This window comes from Pan troglodytes, chromosome 5 (genome assembly GCF_028858775.2).
Source record: "Pan troglodytes isolate AG18354 chromosome 5, NHGRI_mPanTro3-v2.0_pri, whole genome shotgun sequence".
Classification (NCBI taxonomy): Eukaryota; Metazoa; Chordata; class Mammalia; order Primates; family Hominidae; genus Pan; species Pan troglodytes.
Genome location: NC_072403.2, coordinates 163,954,734 through 163,979,344, shown reverse-complemented (window position 1 = coordinate 163,979,344; position 24,611 = coordinate 163,954,734). Strand labels below are relative to the sequence as shown.

Here is a 24,611-nt window from a genome sequence, read left to right as displayed (position 1 = left end):
GCTATCTTTCCCCCCTATTTCTATGCAAATGAAAACAGCCTATGGAGACAGTTGACCTTGCAGAGGTAGCGTCACAATGCCTGAGATATGAGAAAAATAATGAAATTACCATCATCTGCCTCTCAGCTGTCAACCACTTAGCTTTTAAAGTTATAAGTATCTACTATTTGTTGCTAAAAATGTTTACTATGTACAATGTGATGGGGCAAGAGCAAAAAGAAGACTCATGTGTCATCTGCATCAGAGAGCTCTATTTTATTAAAGGGGTTAGGAACCTGTAGGGCAAAGACATAAACAGTCTTCTCAGCTGTCACTCAGAAGCCATCTTCTACATGTATAAAATCTCAGATGGGCTGTTGGTCACAATGTTTCACTGTTAATGCATCTATCAATGCCATCAAAAGCAGTTATCCTCAAACACCAAGATGGTAATTAAATGATATTGAAATTTAATAATATTTAGTGCATGTTAATGATTAGAAAAGTAGATAATTTAAAAAATTATAGACCATATTTTTAATATCATGTTATTTGTAAATATTAATTATATTTAAATATAAATGTATATGTATTTATACACATTCCTCATCATTAACATATACCTAATGTATTAGTTTGTTCTCATGCTGCTAATAAAGACATACTTGAGACTGGGTAATATATAAAAGAAAGAGCTTTAATTGACTCAGAGTTCCACATGGCTGAGGAGGCCTCATAATCATGGCAGAAGGAAGTCACATCTTACATGGCGGCAGGCAAGAATGCTTGTGCAGGGGGACTCCCACTTATAAAATCATCAGATCTCATGAAACTTATTCACTACCACACTAACAGTATGGGGAAAACAACCCACATGATTCAATTATCTCCACCTGGCCCCACCCTTGACACCTGGGGATTATTACAATTCAAGGTGAAATTTGGGTGGGAACACAGCCAAATCATATCACCTAATTATTTTTACCTGTAGAGAGACCTTAAGGATTTTACTTCATAAGGGGTTTAATTATGGGAAAGATAAGAGTCTTTGCTTTTCCCCATTTGAAATTCCAAATGGCGAAATTTGGAATTTCAAATTTGGCATATAAGCAGACATATAAGCACACGCCAAATGCGCTTATAGATTAAGAAAATCTTTCCAAAACACATAGATACGTATTTCTGCAATGCTTTTAAAAGAATAAGTGGGGAATTGATGAGTAGCAATGCACAAGAAGTGAGTTGGATGGGAATAACAGCTGCCATGACTATCAGAAGATGTAGATTCTTCTGATTTGGCCACAAGCCACCTGGGTGACCTCGGCCAGTGCAATTAACAAATATTTGTTGGGTATCATGGAAGACTTCGTAAACTGGAGATGACACAAGATGAACAAGATCTGGTTTTTGACCACAAGAAGTTTATGAGCTAGTAGGGAAGGTAAGACATCCAATCATAACTAATATGGTGGAATGAGAATAACAAAGAGAAAAGCAAACCAACTATAAAGGAAACTTAGAAAAGGAAAAGAAAGAAAAGCCTTTTGTATATATAAAGGCTGAAGAGGAGAAAGTTTGAAGGAAGATTTTATAAAAAGACGGCATCTGAAATGAGCCTTATAGGTAGATATGACTCTGATAAGGAACCGTAATGGTGGAGGGTCTCTCAGAAGCAATGGAAGAGAAATTCGAATGTGTGAAGTTCAGAATTCAGCCACCAGGTGTTTTTAGCCTGGACAAGGGCTCACTGGGTCACCTGTGACTCTTCAGAAATTTGTGTTTGAGACACTTGTAATAGAGATTCATGATTATTAAGATAAGAAGTCTACACAGTATTTTCTTTTCTTTTCTTTTTTTGAGACAGAATTTCATCCAGGCTGGAGTGCAATGGCACGATTTCGGCTCACTGCAACGTCTGCCTCCCGTGTTCAAGCGATTCTCCTGCCTCAGCCTCTCGGGTAGCTGGGATTACAGGCATGAGCCACCATGCCCGGCTAACTTTGTATTTTTAGTAGAGATGGGGTTTCTCCATGTTAAGAATTGAGAGAGCCACTGAAAGGTGAGTCAGAAAGCATCATGATCACAGCTGTGCCTTAGAAAGCCTTCTCCAGCAGCGGTATGGGAGATGGACTGAAAGAAAGAGTAGCAGGACCAAGAAAGTGAGTCAGTGGTGCAGAAGCAAGGAATCTGCAGCAGAGACAACCAGGACCTGTGCCATGCAGAGGAATGGGGATAGAGGGGAGGTCTGGATTCAGAAGCAGTTCATAGATGACTTGATAGTTAACTGGATAATTTGGTGAGGGAGAAGGTAGAATCCATCGGTAACTTAAAGCTTCTAGCTTTAGTGTCTAGGTGAGTGTTGATGTCACCAAGACAGAAAAGAAAAGGAATAGACTTGTTGCGGAAGATAAAGTGTTCAGTTTAGAGTACAGTGTGTCTGAGGAGCTTATAGAACATTGAGTTGGGAAAGCATAGAGTGGTGATTCTCAACCAGAGACAATTTTACCTCCCCCACCCCCTGACACAACAGAAGATAGTTAGAAATGTCCAGAGACATTGTTAGTTATCGTAACTGGAGGAAGTGGAGGTTGCTACTGGCAGCTAGCTGGTGGAGTCCAGGGATGCTGCTAAACACCCTAAAATGCACAAGACAGCCCCTTGTATTAGTCTGTTCTCAAGCTGCTAATAAAGACATACCTGAGACTGGGTAATTTACAAAGAAAAAGGTTTAATGGACTCACAGTTCCTTGTGACTGAGGAAGCCTCACAATCATGGCGGAAGAAGGAGCAAAGTCACATCTTTCATGGCAACAGGGAAGAGAGAGAGCGTGTGCAGGGGAACTCCCCTTTATAAAACCATTAGATATCATGAGAAATTCACTGTCATGAGAGGAGCAAGGGAAAGACCTTTGCTTATGTTTCAGTTACCTCCCACCGGGTCCCTCCCATGACACATGGGAACTATGGGAGCTACAATTTGAGATTTGGATGAGGACACACCAAACAATATCAACCCCTCAACCAAGAAAGAATGAAAGAATGATCTGACCCAAAATGTCAATAGTAAAGAGACTGACAAATCCTGGCCTAGAGGGAATTAAAATTTCCAATCTGAAGTTTTAGAAAGTAGGAATGAATTGAGATGAGAACTTTTAGTCATTCATACTTCTGTGAGAGAGGAAAGAAAATTGTCCACCACCGGAGTGTACAGAAAGGAAAGAGAAGGCTGTAGCTGATAAAATCCTAGGCCATATCACCTCATTGGCAATATGAGTTTTTTGGGTGCAGTAATGTCAAAAACCTTCACATATTCAAAATGCAATTATTTGATGACTGTCCTCAAGCAAGTGTGTACTCAAGAAGATAGATAAGATCACCACACATTATATGTATGAAAACATCAGTGTGTACCCTATGAATCTGCACAATTGTGTCAATGTTATAAAAATTGAATTAAATTTTAAAAAAGAAGATAGATACAGATGAGGATGGAAATCAAGGAGCAAATGAGTTATGAATGTCCAAAAACCTAAACATGGTAGACACTCCAGGCAGTAGGCAGGGAAATATTATGTGTGGTCTAAGATTTTCATTTGCAAACTTGATATCACTTGGTTACAAAACCACACTGCTATAAGACAAAAAAATTAAGAGGACAGGAGAAAGAAAGAAAGAGGAAAGCAAAGGAAAAGAGAGGAGAAACGAGATAGGAAAAAATGGAAAGGAAACAAGGAATGGAAAGGAAAGAACACAGTAAAGTCATCCTCTAGAAGGCTGACAGAATACATTGTGAGTACAGTTCTAAGGAACAAGACTAGTGGCCATTCTTGATAATTTTGTGAAACTGTGATATCCAAATATATTCCACAGACAGCAAAATATGCTTCTTAAACTGTATCACCACTGTTTTTCAAAAGCTGTGTTAACACAAAATGACAAAACAATAACCAACACCTTGTACAATTCTCCAGTACTTAAATAAATTTTGCTGCAACTCTGCTCCAGGCACTTGGCAGGTGTAGAAAGATAGTGAAATGCTCTGAAGTAAAGTACCATGCAGAGATGCACTGTGGGCAGCCTGGCAGCCTTAGACTGCTTGGCACGGAGGCAAAATAGGATTGCAAGAAACAACAAAATGGTTCTTTCTCATCCAAAATGTTATGTAGCCCACAAAGACAAGATTTACCTGGAAAACAGAATGCTATGGCAGCAGACCGAAGGAGGCATCACTGAACATGAGAGTGGGAAGACCATGTGCCCAGCACAGGAGGTAATAGAGCATACCAGAGCCAGAAAGATCTTGAATTTGAACTCTGGCTCCACCATTTAGTGAGCTTTCCGCTTTTTGCAAGTAGCAGGATGTCTCTGAGATTTAGTTTCCTTTCTGGTAAAACATGGATGATGACATTCCTGCCTCCTAGGAGTCCGGTGATGATTAAATGAGATAATATATGTAAAGTGTTTAGCATCACAGCTGGTGCAGGGTGGAGACTCTATCAGTGGCAGCTGCTATTGAGTAATATCTAAATTCTATGACTCTAAGCAATGACTGAAAAAAAAAAACCAATGGGACCCACATTCCAAGGCAACCCCAGAATGGTATGTGAAAGAAGGTAACATATTTGAACATGAAAATGAATTTGTCGACCTGAATGTGACCTTCAGAACTCTGGTCAAATTTCTTCATTTTACTGATGGGAAAATTGGAGAAGAAAATGAACAGGCTATTGTGGTATGGATGTACAAGAAGCAACAACAGAGTTTAATTAAAGAGAGGTTATTATAATTTTTATATGATACAAGTTGAAGATGGAATTAGAAAATTACCATTCATAATGACAGAGAGAGACAGAGAGTGTGAGTGTGTGTGTGTGTGTGTGTGTGTGTGTGTGTATTAGAAATAATAGAATTCTTCTGAGGTAATGTCTAGCAGAAAGTTATCCTTAGCTTTCTGTGAATTTGACTAGGCTTCATCACCCCCAATGCACCCTTTTGTTAAGTAAACATACCTAATAAAGTTCTCTGAAGCTTCACCGAGAGATGAATAAAATAGTTTCATGAATGAACTATGATCATAAAGAACATGCTACTCCTAAGCTACAGCCAGGTCACTTACCTGTCCAAGAGCAAGTTAGGAGCAAACAGGAGCTTCCCTGGGTGCTCCATGGAGCGCCAGACGAGACCAATCATCAGGATCTCTAGCCAGGCACATTCTAGAAGGTGGACCTGATCATGGAGGGTCAAATCCACAAAGCCTGAAAACAAGCAAGAAAAACCCTGCTGACTCAAATGAAAAAGACTCATTACTGGTGAAATTAATGCAACAGGGATTTGAACTGACAAGGTCTATTTTCTACTAGATGAAGTAAATGCAATATGAATATACTTTATAGTGAAGTCAAGTAATTATTTTTAAAGTCTAGCTATCTCAGTGAATTTCAATGTGGCATTAAGTTTCTTATTGCCATAGTGTCACATCTACAGAAACGTACCAACTTGAGCAACACACTTAGCTTTCTATAAAGTGTTATAATCAGTGTGAAAACTTGTGTGCCTTCTACTTAGACAGTTATAATAGTAACCTGTGACTGTTCCTCATTTCTGTTTGAGTAGAAGATGCTAAGGTGCTAAGAAATTTAAATTACTTGCCTTAGGCCCAATAGGAATTGGGGCACAGGCAGAATGAAAGTCACTAAATTTTTATTTCCTTGCTTCGTCCCTAAATCACACTCTTTTTTTGTAATATGTAAAAGAAAGACTCAGAAAACTCCATATATAAATAAATCACTTGGGATAATGAGTCAAATGGAAAAAAAGGTGACATTATGATTACTTCGGGTAATAACCACCAAAATGCTTCTTGTTTTCTAATGGTGAACTAGGAGATTAAAGCTTTTTCCAATTATTACTGATAGTATTGTGGTTACCTAATAACAATAATGAGAAGGAGGAAGGAAGAAAGGAAGGAAGAAGGAAGGAGAAAAGCAAAAGGAAGAAGAGGAGGAGGAAGAGGAAGAAGGAGAAGGAGGAGGAGGAGGAGAAGGTTTGTTGAGCCCTTACTATGGGTTAGAAGCAATCCTAATGTTTCTTGCACACAATTTATTTATGAATACAACAACCTGAAGAGATAGGAACTGATATTCCCATTGTACAGATGAGAAGACAGATGGTCAGAGAGCTTATTTGTCTGGTTGAAGCCAAAATCTGTGCCCTTGACCACAATGGACACTATATCTTCTGAGCTCCACTTAGAGAATTTGGATCAAGTGACTAAATAAGTCACACACCACACACATTAAGATACGCCAGAGTGAGAGGGACATTAAATAAATCAAGTATCCACGAAGTTTGCTGCCTTCCAAATCAGCCCCCTAATTCTTTTGCCCTAAGATATCCCATCATAGTCTGTTTCCTTCCCTTCTCTCTTTGCCCTCAACCTTTCCTTCCCTCTTATCCATGGGAATGACTCTAGGAATCCTGTTGAGTGTATGTGTGTGCGTGTTCTTTTCTTTTTCTCTCATGAATATTACACTTTTATTAGCCAGCTATACTTGTGTGGATAAAAAAGACAAAATGGAATTTTGTTTTCCTTTAACAATCAAGTATGAATGGTCTGCTCACAGGATGTTTCTTCTTAGGGTTCTTGGAGGTAACAAAAGCTCGGCATTAAACAGGTAGCTTATCATTTCTTACATGCTTAAGTATCATCTTCCAGATAATTGTTATATCCAAATAGATAATGATCCACATAGGGAAACCAATGCTAGAGACAGACCTCAGAGTCTGTGGCCCCCTCTCTTACCATCATTTCATAATCAAAGCTCATCAATTCTATCTTGAGGTAGCTATAATTTTCTCCTTTTTCATTGCCACTGTTAACATGCTAATTCAGCTCCTAACAGTCTCTTACCTTTTTGTCTGACTTCTTAACTAAGCATAATTATTTTTAAGACTTAGCCATGTGGTTGTATATATGATGAACAGTTGATTCTTTCTATTCCTAAGTGGTATTCCATTGCATGGATATATCCCATAAATAAATACGATGTATCCTTTCATTGGACATTTGGGTTGTTTCTAGTTTTTGGCTATTACAAATAAAGCTGCTAGGAGCAATTTATATACAAGTTTTTGAATGGATATATGCTTTTATTTCTCTTGGTTAAATACATAAGAGTAGGATATCTGTATATAGCATGCCAGGTGGATGTTTTAGCTTTTTAAGAAACTGTCAAACTGTTTTCAAAGTAGTTGTACTGTTTACATTTTCACCAGCAAAACATGAAAGCACCAGTTGGTCTACAACCTCACCAGTGCTTGGTATGTTCAGTCTTTTTAAATTTTATACATTCTAATAGATGTACAGAGGTATCACACAGGAACGGTGGTTTTATGTGCATTTTCCTAATGACTAATAATGTTGCACATCTTTTCATGTGTTTTTTAACAGATCATTTTGCTATACTGTATTCAAATTAATCATGCATGTATCTGTAAATCCTGCTAGACCATATACTCACTGTAGGCACAAGATGCATGATTCCATCAAATTTTGCATTTTTAAAGTTTAAATTTATTGCACCTTCCACTACATCACTCAGCCATGCCAAGGCTCATGACAGTGTAGCACATCACTCAGCCATGCCAAGGCTCATGACAGTGTAGCCTGTCTCAGAGCAGGTGTCTTTCCATTGAAAAGAGTGGATTCCACTCATGTAAAGAAGGACTTGGCATCAGGAAAAATGAGAAAGTGGGTGGCTTTGTTTATAAGGATAAGTAAAAGATGAAAAAGCAATGATTTGGTTTCAGATCCCCAGGGGGTGTGGGAAGGGAGGGAACAGGTATCTCTACAGTGTGCAGTGATTTACCTATGGGATGTACTGGGTGAAAAGGAACTAGTCTTGCTCTCAAGGAAACATCTCCTGATGCAGCAGCAAATGTTCCTCTTTCTCAATACCCACGATCTCATAGGATAAGCCAAACTGGTTTTGGTTTAAGTGATCAGTACTTAGAATGAAAGCCCTCTGGTTTCATTTCTTAATTTCATAATTCTTTAAGATTTCACCCCAATTTTTTAGGTTAAGTCTCATAATAGTAATGTAAACTTACATGGTACATTAAACTTACTTGCAGAAATGTTAACATTCAAAAGGGAAGCTTTTTCTCTCTTCTCATGACATTTGCTATACGTAATATTGCCACCCATGATGAAACCTACCTCGGATTATCTAACACCCTAAATAAACTTCAAAAAGAATCACGCAGGATGATATCTGGGCGTGTCTCATGAGTTACAACTGCAGTTGACCATGTAACCGATCAATATGGAAAACCAAAGGCCCCTTTCTGATGAGAACTTTACATGTTAAATGGAATTATAATTTTTAATTCCCACTTTACAGTTCCAGTATTATTTAGGTCTGACAGTTTCAGTGGCCTTTTGGAAGCCAAAGAAGCTCCCCATAAGCATTTGTGCCACATAAGGATGGTGATCGTGGAATCTGTCTGAAGTATGTCTGTTGGTAATAGTTTTCAGTCGGAGGCCAGCAGGATTGCTCGATCCTTCTGTTGAAATGTTGTAGACCTCTCAAAAAGAGTCTATTTAATTATCTTTCCCAGCTGTGCATATTGCCTGCAGACAAGGGTTATTAGATCTGTTGCACAGTGTGCTCTGCAAGTTCCTGGGTCAGGGTTGGGAGAGAGTGTGCAGGAAAGGTTATCAATTAACCTTCTCAATGAATGTGAAGACTATGAAAGATTATTAGATGGAGTGTCTCTTTTCTTCCAATATACTGGTCTCGACTTTACCACACAGCATCTAACTACCTTTTCAGCGTGGAATAAATATCCATGAGATGCCTTCAGTTCATAGCCAATGGAGAAAAATAATGTAATAAACCACATGCAAAATTATATTGGGCCAAATATGGATAGACATCAAGTTTCAAGACCTTGGTTTATTTTCCTGATAAACAGGAAGAATGTTCTGATATGCAATTCCAAATGAAGCTGCTATAATAACTTAGAGGCATTCAAAAAGTAAATCCTGTTCTCTCCTGACCACTAGAAAGTGTCACCAATAATAACCTGGGAGCTTAGCAGCTGCTACGGGACATAAGGAGAGGTATCAGTGATAGATATTCTCGCAGGTGGCAAGTGAGAGGTGATTCATCCCGCCATCATTTGAGGACCTCCATCTCAATGACATGGGGGCCATGGGCCTGTGGCCTTCACACAGGAGGGACAGAATGCATATCGAAAAAGTAGTAACAATAGTTTGATAAGACTAAGTGAAATCAGTTGCTCAGAAATCTCACTTAATAAAATAAAGTTTTTTAAAAGCAAACTCAGGTTTTAATCCCTAGTCTATATTCACAAGTCCCAGTAATAGTGAATCCAGAGATGATATATTGAAAAGAGAGAGAAATGCCTTAAAATGCTCACTCCTCACCCCGCGTATGGGCAGTAATCTGGCTAATAAAATTGAGGGGAGTCTCTTTCATGGCACATTTCACCCCTCCGTCATAAATCAGCTCACTACTTCCAGCTTCATCACCAAGCACAGATATCCCTGCCTTCTGCCTTCCATTATACAGTAATGGTTTTTCCTCCAAGATGTGTTAACTTTGTGTTGACTGTGAAAGGAGCTCATGGCATGTCCACCTCCCTGTCCCAGGCCTCACGAGATCCTGAGCCCTCTCTCCACTCTGCTCTACTAGGGACTTCTTACAAATTGCCTAATTTGCATTGGCACACAAAGAGATTCTTGAAGCCTCACCCTCTTTTACTGAGTGTGGCAAGGCTCTTAGAAATGATGTTGAAAAGTGTGCAGAGATCTCCAAGCAAAATGACTAATATAATCTAAATCCTTGTAAAGTTCCACACTACCTTGGAGTAAAAGATAAATCAGGGTGGCTCTTCAGTAGAGACATGAAAAAATGTAAGCACTACAGTAATTATATTCCTGCTTCCATGGGATACAGTCTATGAAGATTCAAAGCAGAAACACTGCAAAAGAAAAAAGCAACATTTCCCTGAGGAGTGCTATTTACAAAAAGCTAGGTGGTTGGTTCCCTCAGTAGATTCACTGGAAAAAAAAATATTGGTTTCCTGACCTTCAAAAGAGATAATCATTTTCTCAGTCATATGATGACCCCAATGTTCTCCAAAATGTCAGTCATGAAATTGCCTGTTGCATTTTTTTTTCTGTATTGGCTTTTTACTCAATAGAAGAAGAGTTGAATAATTCATCTCTTTCCCTTTCAATGCCAAAGACTCAGTGCAAGAGTACAGTATGGGAAAAAAATAAATCATGGAAGGAAGATTGTGGCACAATGATGGTTACAAGCTAAATAAAACTTTGGATTTCTGGGAGAAAGCTTATAGAATATATAGTATCAGAAGAACTAGACTCCTGTGTAAATACCAAGCAGTCTTCATGTCCTATATTTTGCAACTTATTCTCCAAAAAATAGTAACTTATTGCCATACCATGGATCATGGGCCCTATCGTTCCTATAGTACAGTTGAAATGACCTTCCTTCTCTCCAAAAAAAAAGTTTGGACTCTCTTATGCGCAGACTCATTAAAGCTATGATTCCCATTCTGTAACACTTTAAGATATCTTCGATAACAGGACAAACACTTTAAAAAATTAAGAAAATGAGTTTAATCCATTTAAATAAAGAATGTCACAAACAACTCTTACCAAATATGTACTACTGTTAGAAAATAAAATAAATGCAACATCCATCACCAAAATAAATAGTAATGGAATAAATAATCACTTGTGTTGAAATATTGTGAGTCACAATGCTAGAAGAACATGAGCTTTCTCTTGAACCTACCCTACATCACCATCACTGTGACTATTCTGGTTTTGCCCTGCCATAATAAGGAGGTGTGAGCAGCTCCCACCCTGACCCGCATCCCGTATCATACCACAGCCAATGCTCTTATGCAGCTGCCATACTAAATAACCACCTTGCCAATATCAAGCTGACTCTTTCTTTCTTGAGGCTACAATAGCCTTCCTCCACAGGCCTGAGGACTAGCTATTTCCAAATCACATCCCAACATGGGACTTTTTGATTATCTGGAGGGGACACTCCCACCCATCTCCCAACAGAATGAGGAGGGCAGAAGTAATGAAGTCATGAGCTGAAAAGTCAAGAAGACCTGACTTTCAATTCTTCTGTGGTCTACAGCCAACTAATTAATATCTCTGAAAGCATTTCCTGTCTGTAAAATGCAGATGGACTGGCCTACCACTTAGGGTTACTGTAAAAATTAAGGGGTTAGCAGATGTCCCAGAAAGCCATGGTAGCTACTCAATAAATATTAGTTCTATTCTCTCCTTCATCCCAACAGGCTGCAATTTCTGCCCAATAGAAGAAAGCACTGCTTTTGCAAAACACCAAGAGAAATGTTTTGTTTTAAAATATTTTAGGTTTATAACTTCAAACTTAAATTGGGCAGTTTGTGCTTGCCCTCATTCATGATGTCATGTTGTATTTTCTGTTTATGTTTTTCTTTTCATTTATATATAAAAATAACCTAATAAAAAGGATAAAAAGGCGTCCTGGGCCTCAAATAGCCCTAAAAAACAACATTTTTCATGATTTAAAAGGAGAGGGAACAACAGCATGTGGATTATATTTTGCCTAAAATACATGTGCAAAGAAATGAGAAAAGAAAGCACGTTTGGGGTTTTATTACACTCCAAGCATTTCAAGATGTTTAGCATGTCCAGAATGCAGTTGTCTTCATACACCCCCAATTAGAAATAGTTGATGGTTTTCTACTGAACCCAGCAGCCCTCCACACTATGTTTGCTGCTGTCTATTTGCCTTGGGATAGACAGAACAAAACTTGCCTTGTAGTGACTACTTGCCTTGGGAAACAAAGTGGTGTTCTTCGGGCAAACGCTACGCAGTAAAAACCAGTGGTAAGAAAAAAAACAAAAAACTGAATTCATTTGAGAAAAAATTGAAGAATTTAGTCCAGAAGTTTTACAATAAACAAAGGTACTGCTTCTTAAAATAAATGGTGTATGCCTCAAATAAACACCCCATATTAAGATGATCATTTCTTGAAAGAAGTATGAATGATGAAAGTCATGATATCTATGTAAATCTGCAAACTTGCCAACTTTGACTATGCAATCTGATAACAGCACCGTGTATTACTTTATGTAATGTAATGAAGACATTTCTGACATTACCCATTCCTTCAGAACAATGCAACAGAACTTATATCTTACTCTGAGATTTTTTTTTTTTACATATACAGATTCAAAGGTGATGTTTCTGTAGTATATCTCAACTAAAAGCCAACAAGATTGTTTGTGATAATTCTACTTCTTCCTCATTTTTATCTAAATGGAGGATAAAAACCAGTAGAAGGCCTGCAGTATTTCCTGGACCTCTCTACTGTAATGCATACATGAGGTATAAACTACACGGCAAAGAAAGTCTCTCCTTTACCAAGACCTTAAGTATGATGAGTGGCTAACTCATTGTAGACCAATCATTAAGAAAAGAAACCTAAAGACAAAACTGGTTTCAAGTCTGCCCAACTGTTGCTTGGTTTTCAACTCCAACCCAAGTAACCACACTCCTTATAATGCTCCTTTGAAAAATTATTGGTCTTAACCACAAAACTGCATTCTGACTCTACTTCAAACATTCTTTAGCAGCTTTTCCCTGCTCTGGACATCAGCTCATGTGCACAGTTTAGTCATCCTGTGTGTCTGTGTGTGTACTATATTGTAGTTACATTCTACTCACCCACTAGTATTTGATTATTTTTACACATCAACATATAGGACATAAAAGCAGTGTATGAACTTCTTCTCTATTTAGAAAGAAAAATGAGGCTTATAAAGCCCTTCAAGAAATTAAGGTTTAGAATTATAGATTGTAGCTTATGTAAAATAACTATAATACAAAGAGAGAAATTATTCTTTACTTTAAATATAAATTTTATGAAATATTTCCCATAACCTTTATTCATCAGTTTAGTTTACCACATACCTTTTAATGGCTAAATATGTATATTTTTTCAAAAGCTGGATATATCTTAATTCTGATCACGATATATACAAACTTTTAAAATACTGGGTATATTCCTTTAAAAATGTATGGCCTCACTTTTTGTAGGAAGTTGATATGAGAAAATGTCATTTGTATCTTTGACAAAGGGGAGTATGAAGATATTAAGCTGTATCCCTCCTGTAAGCATTCATTTCTTTGGCAAATTTCTCTCCAAATTTGGTAACAAGAAAAGGTTTTCCTCTCCTAAATAATTATGCTCCTATTTGTTACCTAATAAGAGAATGACGAAACTACTTACAAACTTCATGCAGCCCCACTATCAGGAAGCACAGGTGTTAAAATGTTCAAAAGCAGTAACAATTTTACTTGTTTCATGGGAAAATGACTGCCTCACTCCTACTTGTTTCTGGATCTCACACTTGACTGTATTATTGAATTACTAGGTACCTCATAGGAGACTTTGCAAAGTAGACAGATAAATAAATCATTAAAATATGTATATTTGTTTTCACACACACACACACACATAATTACCCTTTTTTCCCTCCATTTAACAAGTAAGTTGTTTGATGACAGGTGAGGAAGTAGTTTGTCAGGAGAAAAGAATTAATCTCACAGCTCTATCTGACTCCAGAAAGAAAAATAAGTCAAGACTTTCAGATTTGACGATGAGACTTGGGGATCACAAAAAAATAATGTCCCTTAGAGAAAACAAAGCAGATGGCAATCCTACCTTGTTACCAGCCCCATCTGTATTACACTCAGAGCCTTGGTTTATGAAGAGATGGTTGTCATGACAATAAGCATTTGAGGAGAGTTCTGGAGAAGCTGATGGATTTAAGAGTATCTTCTAGCTTCCCAATTTTCCAAACACACACAAAAAAACCCATCCCCACCCTCATCCCCAAATAAACAATTCTATTACTTCTTATATTTGCTACAATTATGCTATGTAGATATTATGAAATTTTGTACTGTCTCTTATCAAAATCTCCTGGGAGTGACAGAACAGATCCTTACTCTGATACAGCACAGCTTGAAGGTAAACTAGTCTTTTATTTTTGTTCAGCAAAGGCAATTGTATTAACCACAGCTTCTTTTTATTTTTTTCCTTACACGCTCAGAAAGAAATCAATTTCAGCTTAAATGAGAAAGGGGAAAAAGGTAAAAGAAGTTATTTTTCAGTTTCTGAGAGTAGATTGCAAACTAAAGAAGGGAAAGAATTAATAAACTATGAAGTAAAGTACTTAAGACTGCCCTTTTAAGTGCTTGTCAAATGGACAGGAAGGACAGCTACTGTGGAGTGATTCCGAGTTACCTGACAAAGAGCACAGACTGGCTGCATCCGAAAAGTCAACAAGCACTTGTACCTTGGAACATACATTCTTTCCATCAACCTAGAAGCAGACCTACGAGCATTTCAAATACTATTGTCATCAGTCTGCATTTTCCAGATAACTGTATGCTCCTGGTAAACACTACAAATGTCATCAAAACAAAAACTAAGAGGGAAGTAGACAGTCTCGTTTTTAGAGCAAGTCTCCAAACCGCATGGACAAGGATAGCTTCCTCCCATCTCCACCCAGCTCAAGACCCTCCATGAAGCCAAAATTGATGACAACACTGTCGTTTTAGTGAGATATTCCTCACACACACACACACACACACACACACACACGCACTTGATTTAAAATCTAGAGGAACACCTGTTGTTGCCAAGAACCCAGGGACTTATAGTTCTGGAATGGATTAAGAGCAAAAAAAAGAGGCTTATATTCCCATTTTCTACTTAAGTTCAGAACGTCGAAATGGGAGTTTTACAAGGTAAAATTGCCAGAAATGCTGAGCATCAAAGCATATGACAATGCTTCAACTGGGAAGCCAGAGAAAAGCCCCATGGCTCCATATACAGAAGGAGCGGGCCCAGCCAGTCAGGAGCCCTTTGGGGTCCAAGGGTCTCACAAGCACATGGGGGGTTAATTCAGAAAAGACTTCTCCCTTCCTTCCAGTCTTTCTATAGTTCCCTATCTCCCATATTCATTCCATTATCCTACACAAATTTCAGCAACAAAGAGAGAGAGCAACCAACCAAAGAAAGGAGAAAAATTCATTTCAGCGTCTTCCACCCCACCTTTGAAGTCGTAACCACTGAACTTGTATATGCCATTCTAGAGAGAGGCCAAAAGGAGACTGGAAGCCAGAAACTATTTTTCTTTAACCCATGGTGGATTCTTTTACAAGCACAGTAGATCTTGCCAGGTCATTAAATAGCCACTCTAAAAATAAAGTGGGTAGCTAGGTACTACAGTTGGGATGTAGTTTGTCCCCACCAAAACTCATGCTGAAATTTAATTGCCTGTTACAATGTAACAGTGTACAGAGTTGAGGCCTTTAAGAAGTGATTAGGATGTTAAGATGTATTCATGTCTTTCTCATGAGAATAAATTAGTTCTCCAGGGAATGGATTAGTCTCATAGTTACAAAGTGAGTTAGCCCCTTTCGTCCCCTTTCTTTCTCTTTGCACGTGCCCATTTCTCCTTCCAATTCTCTGCTGTGTTATGACACAGCATGAGGCCCTCATTAAAGGATGGCCAGATGTGGCTGTCTGATCTTGAACCTCCCAGCCTCTAGGATTGTGAGTCAAACAAATCTTTATAATTTATACATTACCCAGTCTCAGGTATTCTATTATAGGAACAGAAAATAGACTAAGACACCAGGCCACCCTGTAAGAGAAACTCTCTAGACTCTAGATGCTAATTACTTTGAAAGTAAAAACTATCCCATATCTTGCTAGTTCAACATGGCCTCTGGCTTGGTACTAGGTCTCATCAACAATGTTGGCTCCCTAAGGATTACAACAGGAACTACAGCAGTATTTCCTAATAAAGATAAAGAGTAACCGTATTAGTTTCCTCGGGTTGCCATAATCAAGCACTACAAAATGGGTGGCTCAAATCTGCCTTACATTTAGTAGTAAAAATGTATTCGGTCTTCAAGATTGCAAAGCCTCTTGTTCTAAGTATTTTAGGTTACAAATGAGAATAGTTTGGATTGGGGTTACTAAAAAAGACCAAAAAACAAAACAAAACCATAAACCCCTCCCATATACAAAACAGTGGCACATATACCAATTAAAGCAAAGTTTACAAATATTTAGCAAGGCAGAGAAGGAGGTGTCTTTTCTTAGATACAAGGACATGCAGGTGCCGTCACTGAAATGACATAGACTGTTGTTATTCCATCTCATGATGACAAGACTAGAGATTGTCCTAGAAGAGAATTGACTTATCTCAGGAAATCATTACCTGGGCTCTAATTTGCTCAGGGAATGCTAGAATTAAAAAAAAGGCAGAATCACTCCTTTCCAGGAAAACCTAATTAGATATCATATTTATATAAAGAGAAAAGTATCTGTTGACTACCTTCTTAGAGTTCCAAGTGTCTCAAAAGGACTGATAAGTTTTTCTATGTAGAATATGATATTATGAGGATGGAATGTGTGATAGAAGGGATAATGGGCTTTGTTAGGTCCAACTTTGCCACTTATGAGTTAGGTGATTTGGGGTGAATTATTCAATTTCTGGTGCCTAGCAGAGTGTCTTCTCTTAGTGTATGCTCTATGGATATTTTTTGAATGAATGAATGAATTGTTCTGGGTTTCAATTTCTTCATCTGCAAAATGAGAATGGTAACACTATCCCTGCAGCATGTTATGGTGAAAACTAGAAAGAATATATAAAAAGTATCTATCACATTCCCTGGAAAATATGGGTGGTCAACAAATAAATGGTACCTATCATTGTATTACTTCCTTTTTCATTATAAAAAGTACCAAATATTACGCAGATAGCAAATTATCTACTTACCACCTAACCATGAGCTTCACATATAAAATTTATAGGTTGAAACACACACATAAGAGAGTTCTTAAATATTTTTATTCCATTTGGAAATCTGGTATAGTCTACAGATGACTTCTCAGATTAAGGTTTTAAGTGCATAAAACAAAATATTTTTAAAAATCACAAAATGAAACAAGTTATACTGAAATCCAGTTCTTAAAAATGCCTGGGTATTTATGGACCCCAGGGTAAGTGCCCCTGATAGGATAAGGATCAAAGTCAGTGACTTCCCAGATGATCAAAGGCTGCTGGAAGACTGTCTCATTACATCTTTTCAGAGGACTGTAGGAAACATTTTGATTCATTACATATTTTCTCTCAAATCCAAAACACAATAGACTAAATAAGAATTTCATGCATCCTACATGGCAAACAAGATATCTCTTTCCCCATCTCCTGCTTTTCTTGTAATGCTCTCATAAAATGATTGAAGAGCTAAGAAAGTATTATTAACTATTGGAAATGCTTGTTATATATAAGACAAACAGATTTTTAAAAAGGTTTCTGTACAAATCTAGTAAAACAACTGCTATTTAAGAGCAGGTACAAGAGTTGGCCTTAGTGACTCACTGTCGATGATGACTCACTTCATCAACTATTAAAGGAAGTCATTAATATCCTTAACTAACCAAAGAAACTCTGTGAAAATGCATCAAGATTTGAAGATTAAATGTAAATGCAAGCCTTAAAATAGATTAATAAATTATAAAATGATTTTGATTTCTCAAAATCATTTTATTTACTTTTAAGTGATAGCAAAATCTGTTAACATGAAGCTATACATGAAATAAACAGGTAAAACCTCCAAAATACATGTTTCTTGCCTTTCAAATCTCTTGTAAAGATTTGCCTGAGGTATGAAGCTTTCTCTGGTGCCTGAACAGACATGGCCAGCTGAGGACTGGCCAGGAGAACCAGGACAGCCACTCAGACATTGACGCTGATACAACCATTACGAGGGTGTTTGGAAGAGATGATGTAACTGTTGGACTGTCCACTCAGCCCATTTTGTACAACATCTGTGGGTTCTGTCCATGACATCTTAGATACCAATAAAAGTCCAAATTTAGGACTAGGAATCCATGGCAAAAACCAAATCATTCCAATGGCATGTAGCTACATGAAAGGATGCTGTTTTGGACAGCAAATGGAGGGGAAGGATACCTAAACTTTGGAATGTAAGTTAAGAGGAAGAAAACAGATCCTAAACATAAATACTTGAAGGGTAACCAAACATATGAGAATTAACTCCAGTTGTTAATAAAACAATTGATATAGTGATATAGTCTCTATCTGGGGTCTGAAAGATCATGTACGATTAATAACATGCTTTCAGGAAAATGTAATTGGTTGAGTGAAAAAGGTTTCTGATCCCTTCCTTAACCTTTCCCCAGTTCTAGAAGGTACTCCTCCTCCCGTGCATGACTTCCTGAGTCATCTGTGTGCTGGACTCACTAGAAAGGAGGATGCATTTGCCCTCATCTTGGCTTTTCCCAAAGAACCCAGCACGGTGCTTTTCACAAAACTGATATTCAAAAAGGATTCTGAGTGAATGTTTGCAAGAAGCTAAAAAAGAACAGAAAAAAAAAAGAAATAATACTGATTTTATTGGCAACTATAACATCCTCTTGGTATGGGCAGCTAGACTAGGCCTCATTATATTTGAGGCTATGTGTAAATTGCACAATTACATGTAAATTTTACATAAACATTTAATACCCCCCACTCCCACCCCAATGGGGATGCTTCAGAGAAATAACAAAGGTAAAGATAAAAATTTAAGAACAGTCCTAGCTACACAGAAAATCTAAAGCCATAACATATGAGAGCAAATAATTTTCTTAATAAGCCCAAGGAAAATATCTAATTTGTTAAGTGGGATATGAAACCAATGAGTTAATGTGAAATTTTAAAACAGAGATAATAAGTAACATGAAAGATTAACCAAAAGCTAACGTATAGAGGAACAAAATGCCAAGAAGTAACAAGAAGAGCTGGGGTTTCCCTCATCACTTCTGAAAGCTTTGGGGACACCTCTAAGCGCTCTTTCCCTCCCCGTGGCTTTCCTGGGCTTGCTTTCAAATCTTTTCAGGATGGTAGCATCTTTAAAGATTTTCCATTCTCCATTACTGCTTTTCTTTTATTTCTGTGTTTTTTCTCTTCTGCCACTCCATCCAGTGGAGTTTTAGCAAAGTGAACATGATTTAAAGTTTGAACTGTATCAAAAATTTCAGATAACTTTTTCCCTGTTAAAAACACAGTCAATGTCAAGAAAGAGGCGAAAGTGGAACCACAGTTTGCTGAAAAATTACCTAGGTTCTTGGATCTACCTGTCTCCAGCAATCATAGCTTTTCTGCATATTGCTTCTTAGGGCTTATTTTCCTCCCAATGCATCCATATTAGCAGTCATAATGTGTTATACTTGTCCATTTGAAGTACCTACAGCTATAATATTATCCTATGAGATACTTTGTATCTTCTGACTCATTTTGCAACACTGGGGCTATGATTACAATTAAACGTTTATCAGAGTGTAAAAAGCATTCCAAGTTTCCTAAGGTTGCCACAAAAAGATTACAAGGGTTGGGGTTTATAGTGACCTAATGTCTCAATTTCCATTTCTTGAAGGATCTACTATAGGATCTTTCACTTATTTAGTAGTTGATTAGTAAATTCAGTGTTGATTGAATGGATTTAAAAATAAATAATTATATTTTTAGAAAATTCAGAAGCCAGACATATGCCAATACTGACTTCCTACAAAGACTGATCAGATCCACCCCCATTAACTAGATTTGCACAAATCATCCAAAGCAATGAACGGTAAGATGCTCTTCACACATTGTTTTTGTTTTGTGTTGCTTTGTTTTTTTTTTGTTTTTGTTTTGGCCAGGACTAGGAAGTCTACTTACATAGGGACAGTACCTGCTTTTTGGTTCTTATTGCCCCATTTTACTAGCTGGGATGAAGTAGTAGAATAACACCATTGGATGGTCTGGAACATGTTTGTCACTCAAATCTCCTTTGTCCTTAATAGATAGTGGATGGTCTCCTACTTGTTTGAAATTACCCAAAAAATGAGATTCCCTGTACTTTACTCCAAGCGTGGCACTTATGGATTTGCTCAGTTAAATCAATATATCAATAACAATTTCATTCCTCAAATAGTTACTGAGGACCTATTACATTCAATTTACTGTGTGAAGGATTGAAATTAGCATACTTTTACTTTTGTCTATTGAGATGGATGAACCTCAAAGTCCTACGTTAACCCTCTATACGCATGCTTATCACTGTCTATTGCTAGAAAGGGAATGATATCTCAAGAGGCATATAACATGGTCTCATATTAGTGATATCAAAATAAGGCACTGCAAGTCTTGGTACCCAATCCAGAGGCACCATTTGCAATCTAAGAAGAGCCCAGAGGAGAGGAAAATTGGTAATGAATCAGTGGGGAGTCCACTAAGGCAGAGGGGCTTTGGCACAGCCCAACAGACAGACAGAAATGAAGCTCTCAGGACTCAAGAGGAGCCTCATTCCACGCAGAAGAAGGATCATGGAAACCACACAAGCGGGTACTAACAGTCAGGAACAAATAGAACACATAGAGAGGACAGTGGGAGGTCCCCTTGGCTAAAGCAGAGGGTGTATTGAGAGAAGGAAACCTTTGCCTCAATGGATCGTAGGCAAACTGAGAAGGACCATAACACCTTGCTGAGAAGTTTGAATGTGATTCCTTGGTGACCACAGCAGGAGGTCCTGAAGTCCCTGTCCTTCAGATGCAAACAAGGAGGCTGTCCCATACAGACTATCAGGGAAAAAATGCACTGTTTATCAAAAGATATGAATGTTCTTGACAGGCAAAGCCCTGCTCAAATGAAATGGCAGTGCAGGGAGATGATATTCAGTGTGATGCAGCTGTGAGTACTTAAGAGTGTGGCCTGAACCCAGCAGGGCCTTGGGTGAGATCTCAGCTCAGCTACTTCATAGTGGAGACACCATGAGAAAGCTATGTAACTTCTCCAGGCCTCAGCTTCTTCAGCTGAAAATGGAGCTTAACAAAAAAAGAAAGCACTTTCCTCATAGGGTTATCATGAAGAGTAAAGAAATCAGTAAGTATAAAGTGCTAGAACAGTGTCTGGTGCCTGGTCATTACTCATTAAGTGTTAGCTCATTAGCAGTTGTTGTACTCATTGTGATTCAAGGTGATTCAATCCAGTTGGCATAAATGTATTTTTAGGGCACCCACCTTCCTTTAAAATTCTTACTATTCATGTGGAATAAATAAAATCAAGTAACAATAATAATGATAATTCAAATGATTTGTATCTTCAAAAAAGTCTAACTAGAAAATAGAAATTAAGGACACAATGTAGTTAGAATTTCAATGTTGAACTTAAAAATATCTTTTTCAAATATCTGATGTATATCTTAAGTCATAATTTTACTTGAAGCAGGACTTCCCATATATTTTTGCTAACCATTAGTTCATGTCCCTAGGAGAATTGTGTAGAATTTTCTTTTGTGTCTCATACTTCCTGTCATATAAGTGCTCAATAAATCTTGGATGGATGGATGGAAGGACGGATGGATGAACAGACGAATGGATGGAAGGATGGATGGATGACTGGATGGACAGATAGACTGATGGACAGATGGATGGAAAGACGGATAGGAGAAGGAAGAAAGGCAAACAGGCAGGCAAGCATGTCAGATGTCACTTGTTGTCCTGGAACAAGAAGTCAAAAGCCCTTTTATGGATTCAGGAGTTTTGGATCCCGGGCCACTACCCATGTTCCTAGGGGCTGCTTTTCATGCAGATTGTCAGCTTCCAAAGGTAGCAAGGGACCCATGACTTCACAGTGGCTGCTGAGTGTGTGCTCCACATGGTCTCACCCTCCTTGTATCGTCCCTAAAAAGACCCCACAGCTGGGTTTGAGAAACACTGAAGATATGAGAAGGCATATGAAAGGCATTATGGTTTCCCCTTTGCATCTGGGAAAATGACATTATTTAATTATTATTGATAAAGATTAGTTTATTAAGTCAAGACAAAATGCCTGCCTTGGAAATTGATCTTTCCAATGATAATTTCTCAAATGAAAATACCCTAAGCACAAATATACAGGCTTGACTCTCTCCCTTGCTCATTCTTACCCTCTTTATCAATGAGCATCTATTTCCTGATATTTTTAAAATGAGATTTATAGGCATGCTGGTAGTTTGCTAGAATGCACTGTATTGTATTTTAGAGAAAAAGAAGCAAGGAAGACTCCTTACTTACTTTGATTCAGTTTCCTGGACTCACTTTTGATGAAGAGACTCATTTTGGACACTGCCCACTGTCACAGATGGAACAACAGGGTTTGTCACCCACGGGTCCTAAGTCAGCAGCTGAGGAGCATATTAGGGCATCAGCTCACCCTTACGGTGTATCTGGAGGAATGTTTTACAATTTAATTCAGCAAGTTTTTAATGAGTATATATATATATGTCTAGCATTGTATCATGCTCTGTGAGAGATACAAATCAGAGACCAGAGATCGTATTTGGACAGTTTACTGCAAATTTATTAGAGCTTATTTTTTGAAATGACAAGGTTCCAGTCTTAAAGAGCCAGCATTAATGTTTTCCATATCATGTGGGCATAAAAGACTCTAATCTTCAGGCTAGAAGGGACCTCAGAGTTGTATAGTGCAGTCCACTTGTTTGATACATGAGGAAACTGAGGTCTAGAAAGGAGAAGGTATTTGGCATAAACCATATCCACAGAACATCTAAAATTCAAACTGAGTACTCTCAAACTTTTGTCACTAATCTGGCTGCCTCTGTGACCTTGGGCAACTTATTTACCATCTCTGTAACTCAGTTTCCCCATTTAAAAATAGTGATAATATTAGTAACTACCTTCTAGGGTTGTTAGGAGAATTAAGCAAGTTAGTACATATAAAGCATATAGTGCCTGGCATAGAGACTGTATTCTAGTATTCATTATTATCATTATCATTATTTTGCAGTTTAAAAAAATAGAGAGAGATATCCATGGTAGAATTCCTCATACTGCTTCATCTAGAAAGAAAAACTAAGTACCATATTAAGTGGCAGTGTGTCCATTGGAAGACATTAGTGCAGATCCTGGCTTCTCCACTAAGTAGCCGTGTGGCCTTGGGCAAGATACTCAACCTTTCTGAATCTCAATTTCATTATCTGTGCAATGAGGACAGTAACACCCACTCTGCTTCCTGCCAGGTTGTTTAAAAGTTCTGTTGAGATATTGGTTAATAAAGCAAGTTATGAATTGCTAAGTGCTGTACATGTCAGGAATAGTAGGGCAGAAAACTAGGATCAAAGCCAGAGAACTTGAGAAGAGCGGGATCTGCAAGGAGCCAGAGCTGGAGCTGGTCCCAGGGTCTGGGAACAAGGCATGTGCCCTCGTGCTTCTCTGGCCCTTTCCTTGACTTGTTTCCTTTGTGGCTTGAGTTGTACAATTTGGTAAGAAAGCTGTGACTTTTGAGAAGGAGATGGATAGGTCCTGTTCACTTGCTCTGGGCCAAGTCCGACCCAGAGAAGAGAAGCTAATATTATTAAATAGATCAATACATCTAGCTCCACACCTTGCTGGCTGTAATGCAAAGGCGTTGGGTGTCTCATTGGACAGTATGTCAGCAGCACTTTGGCAGCTGAATGTGGTTTTATTATCTCCACAGAGTTCAAGATGTTTTCTCCTTTATAGATTGGCAGTTGCCCAGGACAACTTTGTATTTTACGTATATATAAAAATCTTTAGATTACAGAAGAACCAGATGGCCTAATTTATAAATTAACCACTAAAACCACAACTTGTTTATTGTCATGAAGTACAATTTACCACAGAAAAAGATCCTTTTGCTCTTCATAATTTTATTTTTCAAACCTGTGAGTGGGGGAAGGATGTCAGAGACTCCCCCATCTCCCCCATCAACTTTTTGCAATTCAAGCCAAAATTACTGAAATTAGCGAGCTAAGTAGGCTTAACTAAACCAAAAAGCATGCTTTGGCACAGGCATCGCAAGTACTAGATAATATATGTTATAATAGACATATTTACAAAAAACTTGGTAGTCTCTATTTCCTCAGGTTCAGATCTCTTTTTAATCCGCTTCTCTTATCTACCACTGGGGTAGGTAACTAAGACAGTGTTCTACACGAGTCACAAAAAAAATCATTCTATTAATAGACAAGGGTGCCCACTGGTCCACCACTGCTTATGGAAGCAAATCCACATGCTTCAAGAAACGTATCACTTTTCCATCCTTTCCCCACCCACCTTGCCAACCTCATCTTCCAAATTCCAAGCTACAGTGCCTCTGTCCTCAAGAAAGTGTCTTGAGTGTCCCTAGAATATGACATCCTATTTCTTTCTGGTCTTATGTTTTCACTCACAAAAACATTCATTGTCTTCTATGTATTGGGTGCTATCAAAGATAGAGAGATATAAAAACGCATAAGAAAACATAAAAGAACCTTGAAAACATTATGTCAAGTGAAATAAGCCAGGCACAAAAGGAAAAATGTTGGATGATTCCATCTATATGAGTAGTTAAACGCGTAGAAAGAGAAAGTAGATGAGAGGTTTCCTGAAGCTGAGGGCAAGAGGAAATGGAGAGCTATTGTGTAATGGATACAGAG

The 24,611-nt window shown here is 38.0% G+C and overlaps 1 protein-coding gene across 8 annotated transcripts in view; it reads right to left on the bottom strand.

Annotated features, from left to right (window-relative positions):
• ESR1 (estrogen receptor 1) overlaps window positions 1-24,611 on the bottom strand; it is a 447,866-nt gene that overhangs the window by 86,409 nt on the left and 336,846 nt on the right. For all 8 annotated transcript variants that reach the window (XM_054686430.2, XM_003311549.5, XM_054686432.2 and 5 more), the window contains one exon: window positions 5,096-5,234. In XM_054686430.2, the coding sequence (XP_054542405.1) occupies window positions 5,096-5,234 (139 nt within the window). The remainder of the gene's footprint in view (window positions 1-5,095; window positions 5,235-24,611) is intronic.